Raw genomic sequence first — 21,001 nt, forward strand, 5'->3', positions numbered from 1 at the left:
TCCATTGGGTTGTTGCCTTTTTTGCTGTTGAGTTGTAGAAGTTGTTTGTCTGTTGCATCATTTGAAACTATTTTCTCCCCTTCTGTAAGTTGTTTTTTTGTTTTCTTTTTGGTTTCCTTTGCTGTGCAAAAGCTGGTCAGTTTGATTAGGTCCCATTGGTTTATTCTTGCTTTTATTTCTGTTGCTTTGGGAGATTGACCTGAGAAAACATTTGTAAGGTTGATGTCAGAGAATGTTTTGCCTATGTTCTCTTCCAGGAGTTTTCAGACATATAGACCAGTGGAACAGAATAGAGAAGCCAGAAATAAAACCCAGATACCTATGGTCAATTAATCTTTGACAAAGGAGGCAAGAACATACAATGGGAAAAAGACAGTCTTTTTAGCAAGCATTGCTGGGAAACCTGAACAGCTTCACGGAAATCAACGAAGCTAGAGCATACCCTCACACCATGCACAAAAATAAACTCAAAATTGCTTAAAGACTTAAATATAAGACAAGATGCCATCAAACTCTTGGAAGAGATCATACACATCCTCTTATGTCAGTGGAGAACTTCCCATGTGGTTCACAACATTTTTCTGTCAGTGGGCATTTAGGTTGCTTCCATGTCTTGGCTGTTGTAAATAATTGCTGCAATGAACATTGGGGTGCATGTATCTTTTTGAATTATGATTTTCTCTGGATAGATTCCTGGAAGTGGGACTGCTGGATCATATGGTAGTTCTGTTTTTAAAAATTTTTTGGAACCTCCATACTGTTTTCCATAGTGGTTGGACCAATTTATAGTCCCACCAACAGTATAAAAGGATTCCCTTTCACCATACCCTCTCTAGCAAAAGTTTGTGGGCTTTTTGATTATGGCAATACTGGCTGACGTATAACTGATAGTAGTTTTGAGTTGCATTTCTCTAATAATTAGTGATGTCGAGTATCTTTTCATGTGTTTTTTGACCATCTGTCTTTCTTAATATTGAGCTACAGGATGTATTTATTTTGGGGTGTAATCCCTGGTCAATTGCTTCATTTGAAAAATGTCTTCTCCCATTCTGTGGGTTGTCTTTTTTTTGTTTGTTTATGGTTTCCTTTGCTGTGCAAAAGCTTTTAAGTTTAATGAAGTCTCATTTGTTTATTTTTGGTTTTCTTTTCATTACCCTAGGAAGTGGATCTGAGAAGATATTGCTATGGTTTATGTCAGAGAATATTCTGCGTATATTTTCCTCTAAGAGTTTTATAGTATTGGGTCATATTTAGGTCTTTCTTTAATCTGTTTTAGTTTATTTTTGTGTATGGTATTAGTGTTCTAATTTCATTCTTTTTTTTTTTTTTTTTCGCTTTTTAGGGCCGCACCTGCGGCATTTGAAGGTTTATTGGCTAGGGGTCTAATCAGAGCTACAGCTGGTGACCTACGCCACAGCCCCAGCAATGCCGGATCTGAGCCGTGTCTGTGACCTACACCAAAGCTCACAGCAACGCCGGATCCTTAACCAACTGAGAAAGGCCAGGGATTGAACCTGCAATATAATGGGTTCCTGGTCAGATTTGTTTCTACTGAACCATGATGGGAACTCCTCTAATTTCATTGTTTTACATGTAACTTGCCAGTTTTCCTAGCACAATTTATTGGAGAGACTTTCTTTTCTCCATTGTTTATCCTTGTCTCCTTTTTCATAATTAGTTAACCATAAGTGTGTGGATTTATTTCTGGGCTTTCTATCTTGTTCCCTTGATCTATATTTCTCTTTTTGTGCCAGTACCATACTGTTTTGATGGCTAAAGCTATGTAGTATAGTTTGAAGTCAGGTAGCCTGATTCTTTCAGCTCCATTTTTTTCCCCCACAGGATTGCTTTGGCTATTCAGGGTCTTTTGTGTTTCCAAACAAATTTTAACATGTTTTGTTCTAGTTCTGTGAAAAATACCATTGGTAATTTGATAGGGATTGTGTTGAATCAGTAGATTGCCTTGGGTAGTATAGTCATTTTGACACTATTAATTCTTCCAATCCAAGATCATGGTGTATATATCTTTCCATCTATTTGTGTCATCTTTGATTTCTTTCATCAGCATCTTATAGTTTTCAGAATACAGGTATTTTGTCTTTTTAGGTAGGTTTATTCCTAGGTATTTTATTCTTCCTGATGTGATGATAAATGGAATCGTTTCCTTAATTTCTCTTTCTTATCTTTCCTTGTTAGTATATAGAAATGCAATCAATTTCTTTGTATTAATTTTGTATCCTGCAAGTTTACCAAATTCATTAATGAACTCTTAACAGTTTTCTGGTAGCATCTTTAGGATTTTCTATGTATAGTATCATGTCATCTGCAGTGATAGTTTTACTTCTTCCTTTCCAATTTGGATTATTTTTATTTCTTTCCTATCTCTGATTGCCATGGCTAAATCTTCCAAAACTATATTGAATAAAAGTGGAGAGAGATCTCCTTGTCTTTTGCCCGATCTCAGTGAGAATTCTTTCAGATTTTCACTGTAAAGAATGAGATTAGCTGTGGGTTTGTTATATATGACCTTTATTATGTTGAAGTAGGTTCTCTCTATGCCTACTTTCTGGAGGGTTTTTATCAGAAATGACTGTTGGATTTTGTCGAAAGCTTTTTCTGCATATATAAAATGATCATATGGTTTTCTTCTTCAATTTGTTAATGTGATGTATCACATTGATTCATTTGTAGACACTGAAAAATTCTCGAATCCTTGGGATAGTCTCCACTTGATCATGGTATATGATCCTTTTAATGTATTATTGGATTTAGTCGTTGAGGATTTTTGCATTGTGGTCATCGGTGATATTGGCCTGAAATTTCTTTTTTTGTGGTATCTTTCTCTGGTTTTGGTATCAGGGTGATGGTGGCCTCAATGAGTTTGAGAGTGTCCCTTTCTCTGCGATTTTTTGGAATAGTTGCAGAAGGATAGGTGTTAGCTCTTCTCTCAATGTTTGATAGAATTCACCTGTGAAGCCATCTGGCCCTGGAATTTTGTTCGTACTTGTGATTGGTCCGTTCATCTTTTCTATTTCATCTTGGTTTAGTCTTGGAAGATTGTACTTTTCTGAGAATTTGTCCCTTTCTCCTAGGTTTTCCATTTTATTGGCTTATAGTTGCATATAGTAGTGTCTTATGATCCTTTGTATTTCTGTGATGTCCATTGTTACTTCTCCTTTTTCATTTCTAATTTTATTGATTTTTTTATTGATAAGTCTGGCTAAGGGTTTATCAAGTTTGTTGATCTTTTCAAAGAACCAGCTTTTGGTTTCATTTATCTTTTCAGATAGGTGTTAATTGTTTTCTAAATGTTGGCTAAATTCAGCCATGAAGCCATCTGGTCCTAGACTTTGTTGGATTTTTTTTTTTTTTTTTTTTTTTTTTTTTTGTCTTTTTGCTATTTCTTTGGGCTGCTCCCACGGCATATGGAAGTTCCCAGGCTAGGGGTCGAATCGGAGCTGTAGCTGCCAGCCTACACCAGAGCCACAGCAACGCGGGATCCGAGCCGCGTCTGCAACCTACACCACAAGTCACGGCAACGCTGGATCATTAACCCACTGAATAAGGGTGGGGACCGAACCCGCAACCTCATGGTTCCTAGTTGGATTCGTTAACCACTGCGCCACGACGGGAACTCCTGTTGGATGTTTTTTAATCATAGTTTCAATTTTAGTACCTGTGCTTGGTCTGTTCATCTTTTCTATTTCTTCCTGGTTCAGTCTTGAAAGATTGTACTTTAATAAGAATTTTTCCATTTCTTCTACATTGACTATTTTTTTTGGCATATGCTTGCTGGTAGTAGTCTCTTATGATACTTTATATTTCTGTGATGTCCATTGTTAACTTCTTTTTCATTTCTAATTCTATTAATTTTAGGCCTCTCCCTTTTTTTCTTGATGAGTCTAAGGGCTTATCAATTTTGTTGATCATTTCAAAGAATTAGCTTTTTTAATTGATCTTTTCTATTGTTTTCTTTGTTTCTATTTAATGCATTTCTGATTTATTCTTTATGATTTCTTTCCTTCTACTAATTCTGGACTTTTTCTGTTCTTCCTTCCCTGGACATTTTATGCTTAAGATTAGGTTTTGTTTTTGTTTTTGTTTTTTTTTCTTCCACCTAGAGAAGTTCCTTTAGTATTTGTTGTAAAGCTGGTCTGATGGTGCTGAATTCTCTTAGCTTTTGCTTATCTGTAAAGTTTTTGAGTTCTCCTTCAAATGTGAATGAGAGTTTTGCTGGGTAAATTATGCTTAGTTTTATTATTTTTTGTTTTTTTGTTTTTGTTTTCCCTCTTTCAACACTTTAAGTATATTTTGCCTAGTGAAATTAAAACAAAAAAACAATTTTTTTTTCTCTTTTTGCCTTTTCTAGGACTGCTCCCTCAGCATATGGAAGTTCCCAGGCTAGGGGTCTAATCAGAGCAGTCGTTGCCGGCCTATGCCAGAGCCACAGCAACACAGGATATGAGAGGCATCTGCAACCTACACCACAGCTCATGGCAATGCTGGATCCTTAACCCACTGAGCAAGGCCAGGGATCAAACCTGCAGCCTCATGGTTCCTAGTTGTATTTGTTAACCACTGAACCACAATAGGAACTCCAAAACATTAAATTTTTATATTGAATCTTCATATTTTATATATTGGAATTTAAAAAAAATACAAAAAACAAAAAACATATAAAGTTTCAAATGAGCCAGAAGGTACACAGATAATTCTAGACTTCTGTAGAAAATGGGGCAGATGATATGGAAAATACTTATTAAAGGGATTTAAAAAAAAAAGGCACAAAACCAGGGCAGGCCTTGAGCCAGTTCAGATTTAGCCATATTTTTCTTTACACTTATTTGCACTTATACATGTACCACTGCAATATTCTAAATCATCAATCATTGATTAATTTATACTACTGTAACTACACTCATAAAAGCAGAGAAGAAAATGTACAGAAAAATATTTTCAGTGGAAAAGAGACTGAAACAATGAAGTTTTCATGTGTTTACTACACAGTTAACCTAAAAAAAAAATGCCAATTAAATCATAATGCCACATTCCAATTAGTCAGAATTTGACTAAATCTCTTGTAAAGAGAATCATGTAAAGAGGAAATGGCAGAATACCACAGACTTACTGTGTAACTTCTTGTTTTATTGTGATTCTTAGACCAATTGAATGGGCGTCATTTATTGGAATTATCAGAAAGGCTATATTATGTCAAATGTTGTTCTGTAGAAAAATTTAAAATATTGAACAGCATTACACCAAAATTATAGAAAACATGAAAATCCAAAATAGAAAAGATTCAAGAGTTTTGAGATAGGCTGTTATAAAATTCCTTTTGTAGATAAGACTTTAGCCATTCTCATAATTCTAGAAAAAGTTGAACACTAAACTTAAAGTCTGAAATCTGAAAAATCTGAAGTCTGTTTAGTTTTTTATCTGCCTATTTTTTCTTTGTATTCCTAGCACCTAGCACAATGCCTGGATTATTAAGTTAGTAAGTTAATGAATGAGTGAATACCAGTTATGTGTCTGTAATATAGCAATTTGTGTCATTACTTTAATATGCAATTTAAAAATAATTTGTACAAGTGCTGAATCCTATGTTTATGAATATAGTTTAATAATAGCTTAAATGAAAATTTTAAAAGATTCTTTGTCTTGATACTTAATTTTCACATGCTTTAGGACAAATCTACTTTGTGGTAATTCAAAATAATGTCTTTTTCCATTAACCTGAAGAATTGTATTTCGTTATAATATTATTAAATGTGCCATATACTGTGTATAAGAACAGTTATTATACAGTTCTATTGTTTAGAAGAACAGTTGCTTTCCTATGGTCTTATACTACTGTCCTCTTTTCTAATGAGTTTGTTAATTTTTTTCTTACAGTTGTAAGAAATAATAAAGAGAGATTCTATATACCTTTTAACCAGTTTCCTCTAATGACACTGTCTTGCATCACTATAGCACAATATCAGAACCAGAAAATTGACATTAATACAATTCATGAAAATTATTTGGATTTCATTAGTTTTACTTATGGTCATCTGTATATTTATTTTATTTATATAGTTCTATGTAGATTTTTCCACCACCACACCACAGTCAAACTATAGTACAGTTCCATCGCAAGGATCTCTTGTTACTGTTTTATAGTCTGTCATCTCCTTCCATCCCTTTCCCCTACAGTTCTTGGTAACCAGTAATCTATTTGTCAACTCATAATTTTGTCAATTCAAGAATGTTATATAAATAAAGGTATACAGTATAAAGTATTTTGATGTTGTATTTTTTTATTCATCATAAGTCCCTTCAGATCCATCCAAGTTATCTTATGTATCATCCTCATTACTTTTTTATTGCTGAGTAATATTCCCTGGTATTAATTTAGTTTAGTGGTTCATCTGTTGAAAGATAATTGATTTGTTCCTAGTTTTTAGCTATTAGAAATAAAACTCCTGTGAACATCCATGATCATGTTTTTATGTAAACATAAATTGTCATTTTTCTGGGATAAATGTGCAACAGTGCAATTACTGGGTTATGGTAAGCCCATATGTAGTTTTGAAGAAAGTGTCATCTTATTTCCAGCATGGTTGTACAATTGTACATTTCTAGAATCAATGTATGAGTAATTCAGTTTTTTTCAGAATCCTGTCAGCATTTGGTGTTACTGCATTTCTTAATTTAGTTGATATATGTGTGTAGTATTAACTGACCATAGTTTTATTTGCATTTCCTTAATGGCTAATATGTTAAACATCTTTCCATGTGCCATCTGCTATCCTCTTCATTGAAATGTTTTTTGCCCATTTTGTGTCTTTTTTTTGTTACAGTTGAGTTTTAAGGGTTTTTTTTTATATATTCTAGATACATGTCCTTTGTGGAATATCTCCCATGCAAATATATTCTTCCAGTCTTCAGTTGCCTTTTCATCCTCTTTACAGTTTCTTTTATAGAGCATCAAAATAACAGATTTTGTGTATATTTATTATTTAGCTATTAAAACATGATGTTCCTACTTGAAGCAAGTTAATATAAATTATTTAAAAACAACTAAAAAGTATTGTACAGGTATTTAAGAATTAGCCCAAAGATTTTTTAAATTGAAAATAGTTGACTTACAATATTATATTAATTTCAGGTGTATAGCATAGTGATTCAGCATTTTTACAGTTTATACTATATTTTTTTAAAAAAAGGCTTATATTGTATAGCACAGGGAATTATGTCTCAAGCATTTTTAAAGTTAATTCTCTGAAATACATATGTGGAAGCTTCTAAAATATAAGGTTGGGAACTTTGAAATTGATTTTGGATACCATCAAAACTAAAGGTTTATTTCTGCCTTTTCATAGGTTCTGTTGCCACTGCATGTCGTGACCCAGGGGTTCCCATGAATGGGACTCGAAATGGGGATGGAAGAGAACCTGGGGACACTGTTGTTTTTCAGTGTGACCCAGGATATGAGCTTCAAGGAGAGGAAAGAATAACCTGCATTCAGGTAGAAAATCGATACTTCTGGCAACCCAGCCCACCAGTCTGTATAGGTATGAATTAATAATAATTAAAATTTTAAATGTATATGAAACAATGGTTAAAAACTAGTATCAATATTATTAAGAAAGATATTCTATATTAGGTTCTGTGTGGAAGTCTAAAATTTCAGAGATCTAGGAACCTCCAAAAATGCATAAAATTGTAAATCATCATTATTTTTTCCTTGAGGAGAGTGTCTATAATTTCATTAGATTCTCAATAGTTCTAATATTCTAAAAAGTAATGTTAGGAATCAAAGTTCTTGAAAAATCTTAATGTTCTCTTATCTACTATATAAATATAGTTAGCTACTGCTTTTAAAATTTAAAGAGTGGATTCAGAATCTGTATTTAAAGTGATCCAGGGGTTCACACAGTTGCACAGTGGATTAAAGGTCCGACTATAGCAGCTCAGGTTCTATCTCAGCCCACTAGAGTGAGTTAAGAATCTGGTATTGCTGCGGCTGTTGTGTAGGTCATAGCTGTGGCTTAGATTTGATCCCTGGCCCGGGAACTTCCATATGCCATGGGTGCAGCAAAATAAATACATAAAATGGGCCATGTGGGGAGTTCCCTGGTCTTGTCACTGCTGTGGCTCAGAATTTTAGACCTGGCCCAGGAACTTCCACACGCCATGAGCATGGCCAAAAAAAAAAAAAAAAAAAAAAGCCATATTGATCTTGCTTCTATAATGGTTATTCCTTCTAAGAAAGAAGATTTTATCAGAACTTAAGTTTGAGTGCCAAAGCTTTGACTTTCCCTTCAATCCATGTATTCCAAAAGAACATGTTTTTATTCTGATGTTAAAGATTTACAACTGCTCGGTTCATACTTCCAACTGTCTGCCTTTTCTCTCCATGGTCTGTTCTTGAATCTCTAAGTTAGACTCTAGAAAATTAAGATACATATTATTTCTTTGCTGAGTCTGATAAAACGTTAGAGGGGTATACCACCTTTGAAATAAAAATAGTGAGAAAACCTGTTATATAATCTTAAAAAAATCTCATTATTAAGATTCTTAAATTAAACTAGTTTGGTTTCAAAACTTTAGCGAAGTGTTTTGAAATTGATGTTGTCTTGACTATATAATACATTTTTGACCAAAGTATAGTCTTTCTTCTCAATATTATGCTTATATATTCTTTTCCTTAATACACTGTAAGCAACTTAAGGAAAGAGTCCATATATCTTGTTCTTACAGCTTGTAAATTTAGCACATTTAGGAAAGAAAGCCTTATTTTTGTTCACTTATATCTAACCCATTAATATATTTTCAATAATCATTTCACAATGACTCAACATGATAATAAAAAGAGGGTGTTTAGTACTTCTGTCAGAAGTGAACAAACCCAAGCACTCAATTATTCAGATTTATTTATACAATTTTATGCTTCTTATGTAAGAGTTGCAAACTCAAATTCATTAGTCATTCAACAAGTCCTATTCATTGCTCTTGGCAGTGGGGATTTAGTAGTGAAACAAGACAGAAAATTTCCCTGTTACTGTGAACCTGCTTTCTAGTGAAATTAAAACTAAACAAACAAACAAAAAACCTAAATTTTTATATTGAATCTTCATATTTTATATGTTGGAGTTAAAAAAAAAAAACACTTAATACAAAAAATAGAACACATCTAAAAGTTCAAATGAGCCAGAAAGAAGACAGATAATTCTAGACTTCTGTAGAAAATGGGGCAGATGATATGGAAAATACTTATTAAAGGGATTTAAAAAAAAAAGGCACAAGTTTCAAATGATGCAACTGCCAAGGGCTTAATCTCTAGAATATATAAACAACTTATACAAACCCAACAGCAAAAAAGCCAATCAATCAATGGAAAAACGGGCAAAAGATCTGAATAGACACTTCTCCAAGGAAGATATACAGATGGCCAGAAAACACATGAAAAAATGCTCAACATCGTTGATTACAAGAGAAATGAAAATCAAAACTACCATGAGATACCAACATCACACCAGTCAGAATGGCCATCATTAATAAATCCACAAATAACAAGTGCTGGAGGGGTTGTGGAGAAAAGGGAACCCTCCTGCATGGCTGGTGGGAATGTAAACTGGTACAGCCACTATGGAGAACAGTTTGGAGATACCTTAGAAATCTATACATAGAACTTCCATATGACCTAGCAATCCCACTCTTGGGCATATATCCAGACGAAACTCTACTTAAAAGATACACATGCACCCGCATGTTCATTGCAGCACTATTCACAACAGCCAGGACATGGAAACAACCCAAATGTCCATCAACAGATGATTGGATTAGGAAGATGTGGTATTTATATATATATATGTATATATATATATATATACACACACACACACACACACGATGGAATACTACTCAGCCATAAAAAAGAACGACATAATGCCATTTGCAGCAACATGGGTGGAACTAGAAAATCTCATACTGAGTGAAATGAGCCAGAAAGACAAAGACAAATACCATATGATATCACTTATAACTGGAATCTAACATCCAGCACAAATGACCATCTCAGAAAAGAAAATCGTAGACTTGGAGAAAAGACTTATGGCTGCCTGATGGGAGGGGGAGGGAGTGGGAGGGATCAGGAACTTGGGCTTATCAGGCACAACTTAGAATAGATTTACAAGGAGATCCTGCTGAGTAGCATTGAGAACTATGTCTAGATACTCATGTTGCAACAGAAGAAAGGGTGGGGGAAAAAAAATGTAATTGTAATGTGTACATGTAAGGATAACTTGATCCCCATGCTGTACAGTGGGAAAATAAAAAAAAAGAAAAAAAAAGGCACAAAACAAGGGCATACCTTTAGCCAATTCCTATTTAGCCATAATTTCCTTTACATCTGATTATTTTCATTTATACCTATGTTATTTTATATGTACCACTGCAATATTCTAAATCATCAATCATTGATTAATTTATACTACTGTAACTACACTCATAAAAGCAGAGAAGAAAATGTACAGAAAAATATTTTCAGTGGAAAAGAGACTGAAACAATGAAGTTTTCATGTGTTTACTACACAGTTAACCTAAAAAAAAAATGCCAATTAAATCATAATGCCACATTCCAATTAGTCAGAATTTGACTAAATCTCTTGTAAAGAGAATCATGTAAAGAGGAAATGGCAGAATACCACAGACTTACTGTGTAACTTCTTGTTTTATTGTGATTCTTAGACCAATTGAATGGGCGTTATTTATTGGAATTATCAGAAAGGCTATATTATGTCAAATGTTGTTCTGTAGAAAAATTTAAAATATTGAACAGCATTACACCAAAATTATAGAAAACATGAAAATCCAAAATAGAAAAGATTCAAGAGTTTTGAGATAGGCTGTTATAAAATTCCTTTTGTAGATAAGACTTTAGCCATTCTCAAATTCTAGAAAATGCTGCACACTAAATTTACTTAAATTGAGAATATTGTGGGAAATTTTTGTAAGATTATGGTGCTGTGTATTATTTTTTGGTTGAAAAAGATAGCTTGTGGAGAGGATATGCATTAGAGCTTTTCTGAGGAAGAAAATAACCTAAAAAAAAAAAATGTATGAAAAATTGCTAAGGCTGCAGAAAGCTTGACCTCTGAAACTGATAAGAAAGAACTCCATGATTGGAAATACTATGCCAAAGATTAAACCCTGAACTTTTTAGAAACTCCATAAGTCTGTGTCTCAGACCCCGGAGCATAAAGCATTTTACTTGCATGTAGAAGTAGTCAGCCTTATAGCAAGTACCAAACAGAAGGAAAGTCATCTTTAAGAGAGTTAATAGAATTCATTCCAACAAAATTGACAGTGTGAAGATTACTTTGACATTGCCAGAGGGAAAGTAACAGCTCTCAATATGAAGGTAAATAACAAAGACATTAGTGTGGGTGGGATGCTGAGAAAGACAGTGGACACAAATAAAACAATTCAGGGAGAAAAATTAGAGGATTATAAAATCATTATCAATAGTTGTCTATATATCTGGCTCACAAGAAGCGGCACTCAAAACAAATCATTAATATGAGAATTCTGTGGAATATAACTAAAAATTGTATTCTTAAATATATTTTATTTAAGGAGAATCTTATTTTGCATGCTTTATGATTAGATACAGAAAAGTAAAAATGTATTTTCCAAATGCTATTTGCAATGGGGAAGAGAATTTTCTTTACTAGTGAGTGCTTGGGATACACAAGTATCAGATAATGTCTCTGCTTGTCTCAGTAGCTTTTGGAGATTTTCAAAATCAACTGCAGCAGTGAAATTTATTGGGAAAATCTTGGTAAATAATTTAAATAATAGAATCAGAAGAATTTTTAAGACTCTTATGCCAAAATAATACTGTAATCATGAAGTATATCCAGTAAGATACTTAAAAGTATATATAATGGATTTTCCCATATCTTATCTGATAAAGGATATACACAGATAAACATATATGTGGATGTGTTTGTGTGAATAAAATGCTTACTATAAAAACCAACATTTCCTGTAAAAAAGGAAAACTGAAACAAATAAAATTGCTCCCACAACCCTCAAATTACAAATAAGCCCACTTCCTTAGAAAGTGAAAAAAAACAACAAAAAAATTCCTGCCTTTTATGCATATGTACATCTATATATGCATTTGCTATTACACACTTTTTTAATATTACTCAAATTCATGTATGATTTAAAAATTCCAAAGACAAAACATGCTATTATTTTTATCAAAACATATAGCTACAAATCAGATTGCCACACAACCCCAGTCGTCTTTAATCCTCACAATCAATACAAGGAGACAAGAACAATTCAACAAACACTGTGGAAGCATAGTATGTGATAACTTTCGCATGGAAAATATATACAAGGCATAGTCTTTAGCGTATAGATTAGTGATGAATGCAGACACCTAAATGGGATATTTAAATAAAGTATCATAAGGAAAATGATGGAGATAGGCACAGGTTGCTAGGATACCAGAGTGTTTTGGAGAGAGTTGAAGCAGAGCCTGGGCTGAGAATTTCTATGAATACTCCTTGGAGGCAGTGATGAAACTTGAGACATAGGTAAGAATTATATAAATGTAGAAGAGAAAAATATATTATGGGAAAAACATATAGAATGCATAAAGACATGTAAATACAAGAAACTATAAACAGCTGATAGTTTTTGATGTAAATTACATGTCTAGAGTGGTGGTTGATGCAATTACAAAGGTTGCAGGGGTCAGGCCATGAAAGCTATACTGGAGCTGGGGCATATCTTTTAGGCAATGTGAATGACTTTAGAACTTTATGCATAGGTGTATTATGATTAGATGTTTTCACTGGGAAGATGAGTTGGAGGAAACTGGATTATACTAGAGGCATGGGGACAAAAATAGCATTGCAGTAATTCTAAAGGCATGTAAGATTCAGATCCAGAAATGTGGTATTAGAAAAAGAGAGAGAAATGTGGTATTAGAAAGAAGAGATATATTGAAAAATATCTATGAGACTCTGTGATGTAGAGTCATGGTAGTGCTTCTTGATGGATTAGATTCAAGCGTGCAATGAAGAAAAAGGAAGGCCTCTAGCTTGAGAATATAGGTGGATGATAGTGCTAATCAAGTAATCTAAAGATACAGAAGGAGAAATTAGCATTGAGGTTTGGATAGGTCTAATATTCTGTGTTTGATCTACCTATAGACTATCAGGTAGAAATATCCAGTAAGCACTTGGGCATATGTTTTAGAATTAAGCAGAGAAATCTGCTGGAGATAATACAGATAAGGAATTATCAGTATGTAAGTGAAAGCGAAACTCACAATTTGGATATGGTCAACAAGGAAAAATGAAAATTAGAGTCAGTTAGGTAAGGAATTCAGGAGAATATTAAGATTATAAGACGAAGTGAAAAAAGTGCTTGCCAATAAAACCGAGTTCTGTACAAATACATGTGAAGAAAATTAGAAGTGGAGTTCCAAAAACAAGGAAAGTGAATTGAAGATGGAAGTCAATAGTTAAGGATGACTACAGATATGAAGAGAAAGATAAAGGCAGAAATCTCACATTAGTCAATATAAAAGTCATTTCAGGGTAAGCTAAGGAGTGTTTATGTTGGAGACAAGGAGACTGAGGGAAATAGCAATGGCTGGAGAGAGAATGAGAGGTGCGAAGAACTGAATAAAAACATCTAGAATCTGTAAGCAACAAAAAAGACTGTCTCTCCAAATATGATATAAAATTTAAAAATTCTAAGCCTGAAGATAACTTTTCTCAGAGTGAATACTTTGTTGCTTTTCTTTGAGATATAACATAAGAAACTGTCTATTTCCAGTGTTACCTGCTTTGGTGATCATGTTAGTCTGCCTGTAGGTACATGTTGTGATGAAGAGAAAATGAGATTAGACCTTCTTTTCAAAAGACTTAATTAAAAAAATCAAAATAAATAAGTAGAGACTTTTATTTAAAAATAATTATTACAGAATTTTACCATTATAATGTGTTTCTATATAGTATATATAGAAATATTGTAATGTATTAAATCATTATGTTCTTCATCAAGAACTAACTTGTGTTGTAGGTGAATTATAACTCAAAAGCAAACAAACAAGAAAAACTTATAGAAAAAGAGATGAGAGATTTGTGATTACCAGAGTCAAAGGTTTGAGTGAGAGCTAATTGAATGAAGGTGGTCAAAAAGTACAAACTTCCAGTTAAAAGATTAATAAGTACTTTGGATGGAATATGCAGTGTGATATGTAACACTGGTGTATGTTATATATGAAAGTTGTTAAAAGAGTAAATCTTGAATTCTCAACAGAAGAGAATTAAAAAAAACATTTTAATTTTGTCTATGTGCTATGACAGGTGTTCACTAAACTTACTGTGGTGATCATTTACAAATTAAAAGGATTATTGCAGGATCTGGTCCAGGGGACTACTCTGATAGGGAGAACAATAGGATGGTAAGATCTTCCAACATCTGAAGAGTTAGGCAGAGGGGATTTTTCTTTCATAAAGAGGAGTACACAAGACTGGAATGAATCAGGTGTAGAGAAGCGAGATGAAAGGGTGGCCCAGAATGTTGTACCCTGAGCCCAGCCTATCCTTAGGAGGGGATTTTTGTTGGCTCAAGCCTGAGAGAGAGCCCAAGTTCAAGGATCTAGAGAAAGGAGAGAAGCTTGACCAATGTTTGGTTACAAGCGTTTTACTATAATTGATCAGCAAAGACAAGCAACTCAAGCAACCACTGGAGTCAAAGAATGGGAATCTGCAGGGTCTGGTCTTGTCAGAGGAAAATGAGAGGGCTTTTTAAGGAGTTTTATCTAAGATATGATAAATGAGACTTATCTGAGTCCTATGGTGAAGGGTGGTTCTTCACAGTGAGCCTATATAACCAAACACAAGAGGGTGAGGGGATTTCTTAGCCATCAAGTAAAATTCAACATTTTTCACTGGAAAAAAAAAATGAAAGGAGATAAGTTAGCAGGAACTTTGTTCTACTTTTAGGATGAAAGAGACAGAAGCACCTGTGGACAAAGGGGAAGAAGCCAGAGAGAATAAAGGAGATAAATGAACAAAGGTTCTAGAGAAGGGAGAGGAACTGTGTAACCAAGCTGAGAGTGTTATCCTCATCATTAGAAAGAACTTGTTGTCCTCTGATTGTAGAGAAAAGTATTTAGGAGGCATTGAAGTTTGAAGAGGGAGGACTAGAGAAAGTTGCAGTAGTTTGTCTGTTTGATATAATACCACAATAAAACATACAGGTGATAGGTATGTGGTGGTAAATAAATAAAACCTAAATAAATAAATATTTTTGATAGAGTAGACCATCTCCTGAGACTGAGGCACTGAGGCAAGATACCAGAAGGTCATTGGAAATGCAATAGCAGACATCCATTATTTAGATGTAAAAAATTACCAAATTCTAATGATGGCATTGCAAAGAACAAAAATTTGAAATGTTGCCATTACCAAAATTCTCCTCCTTCCAAAACCAGTGTTATGCTATCAGAAGAATCCCATATGCCATATAACTGAATGGTAAAATTTATCTAAGAAAAGCTGTAATTTTAAAACTCAGATAAGAGTAAAATGATGAAGTGTAGGAGACATTATGACATCATGAAAATCCCAATCTCAAAGTCTTCTCTCTCTCTCCCTCTCTCTCTCTTTCTCTCTTGGGTGCGTGTGCACATGTTTTATCTCCAATGTAACATGTCACCACTAGGGCCCTCTATATCTTAATTTGTGTATTTTTCTGAAGCTGACAATTCTGTGTAATATATTATTTTCTGGTGAAGTTTTGTTTAACAGATGCCAACAATAATCCTCTAAAGAATTTGTTCTCTGAATTTCCCTAGCAATTTTTTGAGCTTCTCCGTTGAAGCGTTATGAAACCATTGTTTGCACCACATTAATATCTATAGTAATTTCTATTTTCATCAACAAGTCAGGCAGCTAGAATTTAGGGATATCATAACATTCAATTTAGGAGTATTCTATTGTAAAGTGCTAGAGGCTTTCAGATAGTTATCCATTGTCACTCATTAACTAGTATCAAAGCCTCTTCTTCCATAAAATAAGTAGCAGGAAAGATTTGAAAATCAGCCGAACACCTTGTATCCTATTATTCCACTTATTATTAGAGATTCTCTTTTGCTTTGTTTTGTTTCTAAGGTTTGTTTTTTTTTTTTTCAGTAACCTTCATTTTCTTTTTCTTGTAATCGTGAGGAAACCATTTTTATTTCTCTTAATGCTTTTCTTTTACATGAAACAAAATAGCAATAGAAAAGGAGAGAAGTATAAATGTAACTTTTTTTCTTATCTTTTGAATCCAGTAAAGGAGCTAAATTCAGTGTATGTATGTATGTATGTATATATGTATGGATGTATTTAGCATTGTAACAGTCTTTCTTGAAGAACAATGCAGTAATCATATATTCAGTACTATAAGAAGTTAAGTCTGTACAAAACTTCCTAAACTTTTTTAGATAAGTGTTTTCACAAATCCAGATAGCTGATAATTTTTATTAATTACTTAAGCGGTTTTGTTTGTTTGTTTTAATTAAAGCACCCTGTGGAGGCAACTTAACAGGATCTTCAGGCTTTATTCTTTCCCCAAACTTTCCTCATCCGTATCCCCACAGCAGGGATTGTGACTGGACTATCACTGTCAATGCAGACTATGTTATCTCCTTGGCATTTATCAGGTGAGTTCCTATACATTTTCACATCAAAAAAGGGGGGGTCATCTTCCTTCAGCATTTGCACTAGGTAAATTTTTATTTCTCTACATGACATTTTATTATTATTCTTGGCTAATTTCCATATTAATCTTCTGCAATAAACATTTTAAAACCCCTGTCTTCATAGAATAGATGCTAGTGTAGTTCTGAAAGCTAGTGGGTGAACATCTTTCACCAGTTTCCAGTATGGAGGAAACATGTTAAAGGTTGAATAGTTTATTGACTTTCATGAAATGTTATCTCTTTATAATATTTCCTCCCTCCCTGAACTTATAGAACTTATTCCAAAAATTCTGTTTTTCCTAAACTTCAAGATTAAAAGGTTAGTACTTCAAGGATTTTTTTTCTGCCATATATGTACCACTAAAACCTTTTTGAAGCATTTAAATACTCATATGTGCAGCACCACTTTGGGGGTTGGAAAGATGTGTATTCTACCCACCATCCTTTCTGGTGGTCTCACTGAGCCAAGCTGACAAAGAAGAATCTGATGAATCATTTTCCCTTGAATCCTCAACAGAACTTGTATCCTGATAGTACTTTACATGAGGTGTTCCAAAATTTACATTTGTTGTCTAGCAATATCGGTGGCAGGGATAGCTTAGTACAGAAGTAGTGGAGGATGCAGCTTCCTGAGTGGCAAAGAAACAGTTGAGTTTGAGCCCCAGTTCTGCCACAGTCTCTTATGTTACCTTGAGTAAGTTATTTATTTGGATAAGCCTTTGTTTCCTCAACTGGAGCTAACAGCTGTTATTGCAAAATCTGACCTTTTCCCCTTAAGCTTTCAGGGGGAATGTTAGGTATCAGCAACTCAGAGTTCCCAAGTAAACTTGTCCCTAATCTTCAGTGTCCAAGACTGATATGCACTGGTCCTAGTAGCACAACCCCTCCTTCTACTTGTGTGTTAAAGCTGATTGGTATTTCTATAAAATATTAAGCTGAATTATTTATAATATATTGAAGCCAGGTTTAAAAAAACAATTAAGAAATGATAATTCAAACTCATGAAAAATTATAAAAGTATAAATATATGGAATTTATTACTATAATTTGTAGTGATACATTTATAATTGGTAATAACAAAGCAACAATGATGACAATATTGGTTATATGCCAGGACTCAGTTATAAGACAATTTCCAGAAGTAAGTATTACATTCCCATTTTTACAGTAGAGGAAATGGCAGTACACACATTAGAAATGTAGGACATATGATACAAAGTTTAGCTTACTTATAAAATTGTTCTAATTGATAGGCAAGTGTTGTAAGGATAAAGTGCATGACCAAAATTTGATTTCCAGCTGTGTCATTTATTATGTGACCTTAGGGAGACCACTCTTTTCAGGGCCTCATTGGAAAAATGGAAATGATAATCTCTCCCTTATACCACAAGATTATTGACAAGACTAAGTTAAAATTTATGAAAATGCTTTAAAATAAAAATATACTATTAAAATGTACTATCTTTCTAGTTTTTTAGGGAAAATAATCATTATAGCTACTATTCTAAAGGTTCTAGAACAAGATTGTTTTTTGTTTTATTCTCATTTTCAAAGAAGTTACAAATCAGTGTTTTAAATTATTTACTTGAGCCCAAAGGTAATGGGCTTCCTTCCAAAGATAATGCATATAGAATATACCTACTACATAATTTACAAAGAACTTGTTTCTAGTGGTTGTCCCAATAGTGATATAGGTAAGGAATTTATAATTCTCATCTCAATCTTAATAATAAAAGAGGTGACATGCAGAAAGTTATGTTTTACCCCAGAACAAGTGTAGTAAGTCATGAAATAAAGCCTTATTCTCCTATTGCTGCTGTATTACCAAAATTAGGCCTCATATTCACTGGAAGGTTTCAAGAGTAATTAATTGAATCAGATGTGTGAAGTTATTATTAAAGCAAATAATAAAAATATGGTGGTCCCCGAGTTTTCTCATGTTACAGAGTCCCTTATATATGGGAAACTTGGGAACCTCTGCATTATCCCAGTCCTTTCATCACCACTGTTTATGCACAAATAAACTAGCTAGATTCCTCTCCCTTTTACATGCACACATAAATGATTAGAACTATGCAAACTTAACCTCTATGAATCTATTGGATTTGGAAATAGTTATCTCTCACATAACACATTTTTTGTTTAGATGCAGAGATGATAAAACTTGAAAAAAATAGTTTCTCCATTGATGGATCTTTAAATGGCAAGGTTCACTGATTTTTGTTTTATGTCATGAACTTGTTGACTTTTCTTAATGACCCAATTGAGTCCATCCTTTCCTCTGTCACAGTATGGATAGGTAATAGACAAATTATTCCATGTCTTCTGCCCTCTAAATATGTGGGCTCTATAATCATTATGGGATAATTCTTATACTTTGAAGGTTATTAAGGCAAGTTTATTATGCAAATTTTGCAATAATTAAATATTGATTTGAATAGTTTACATGTTAAAATATCTTTATTCATAGATTAATTTTGGCAAAGAGACTATTGGTTTTAATCACCTATAGTAAATTCTATAAAAAGAAAATATATGTACTTTAAGGATAAAAGAACACATAGCACAATGTGTAGTGCTTTGAGTATTTCAAATGCAAATTTTGTGTTTACAAACTTTTTTCTAATCAACACAGGGTTGAATTTTAAAACAGCAAGAAGACTTAAATTTTGAAGTTCAAGGCAAATAGTTCTAATGACAATAAAAGGGGTTGCATTTTTATGATGCAAGATATCTGGATGAAAAATTTTAAAAAATACTTATTACCCTACATCTTTTACTGATAATAAGTTAACTTACATAAAGATATGTAGCTAACAAGGGCAGAAGCAAAGCTTGAACCTAAACTCTTGACTCCAAATCCTATATCCTTTCATCAGCTTATAAACCATTTGCCTTACATTCATTTGTATTCTTTGTAGACACAATGCCAACTTAGAAATATTTGAAAATATCAAGGAGTATTTTGCTCTTTTTCACTTCTGATTCGATATTGATATTCAGTGTGCTGATATCAGGCAAATTTTCAAGTTAGCTTATTTTGACAGGGTTTATTGTTATTTTTAAAGCTATTGACTGAATTGCTATATGATTATGTGACTATTATGCTTACTAACTTAGTAATAACTGTTCCATTTCTCTTTCTTCTTTTCTTTCTTTTCTTTTTTCTTTTCCTTCCTTCCTCCCTCCCTTCCTTTCTTCTTTCTTTCTTTTTTTCTTTCTTTCTTAGTTTTAGCATAGAACCAAACTATGACTTCCTCTATATATATGATGGACCAGACAGTAATAGCCCACTAATTGGAAGTTTTCAAGACAGCAAGTTACCAGAGAGAATAGAAAGCAGCTCAAACACCATGCATTTGGCTTTTCGGAGTGATGGATCTGTTAGTTACACTGGATTTCATTTAGAATATAAAGGTAAATGTGGAACTTTGATTTTAGCAACATAATTTTTATTACTTTTTTCCACTTTTTAGTGTTTTATTGAAGTACAGTTGATTTACAATGTTGCAATAATTTCTACTGTACAAAAATTATTCAATTATACATATACACATATCCATTCTTTTTCAGATTATTTTCCTGTTTAGGATATCAAGAATATTGAGTAGAGTTCCCTGTGTTATACAGTAGATCCCCTTTGACTATCCATTCCATATACAAGATTTTATCATCATGATTTAAATTATGAATATTTTATACAGGAGAATAATGTAGTGTATTGGCCATTGTCAATGGTTAGTTATATGTGCATTTCTTTTTTTAAAACATTTTAATGAATTTATTATATTTATAATTATACAACAATCATCACAATCCAATTTTATAGCATTTCCATCCAAAACCCCCCAGAGCATCCCCTCACCCTCCAATCTGTCTCATTTGGAACCCATAAGGTTTTCAAAGTCTGTGAGTCAGTATCTGTTCTGCAAAGTTCATTGTGTCCTTTTTTTAAAAAAAAATTCCACATTAAGTGATAATATTTGATGCTGGCATCTCACTGTCTGGCTGACTTCACTAGCATGATAATTTCTAGGTCCATCTATATTGCTCCAAATGCCATTATTTCTTTCCTATTCATGTCTGAGTAATATTCCATTGTGTATATGTAAAACATCTTCTTTATCCACTCCTCTACTGATGGTAATTTAGGTTGTTTTCATGTCTTGGCTATTGTATATAGTGCTGCAGTGAGCACTGGAATACATATATCTTTTCAAGCCCACGAGTGGGATTGCT

General features: G+C 33.3%; 1 protein-coding gene across 6 annotated transcripts in view; it reads left to right on the top strand.

Moving 5' to 3' along the window:
- Positions 1-21,001, top strand: part of CSMD3 (CUB and Sushi multiple domains 3) — a 1,223,593-nt gene that overhangs the window by 920,757 nt on the left and 281,835 nt on the right. For all 6 annotated transcript variants that reach the window (XM_021090582.1, XM_021090583.1, XM_021090584.1 and 3 more), the window contains 3 exons: positions 7,362-7,553; positions 16,585-16,723; positions 19,992-20,179. In XM_021090582.1, coding sequence (XP_020946241.1) covers positions 7,362-7,553; positions 16,585-16,723; positions 19,992-20,179 — 519 coding nt within the window. The remainder of the gene's footprint in view (positions 1-7,361; positions 7,554-16,584; positions 16,724-19,991; positions 20,180-21,001) is intronic.

The sequence above is a fragment of the Sus scrofa genome, chromosome 4, assembly GCF_000003025.6.
Source record: "Sus scrofa isolate TJ Tabasco breed Duroc chromosome 4, Sscrofa11.1, whole genome shotgun sequence".
NCBI classification, from domain to species: Eukaryota; Metazoa; Chordata; class Mammalia; order Artiodactyla; family Suidae; genus Sus; species Sus scrofa.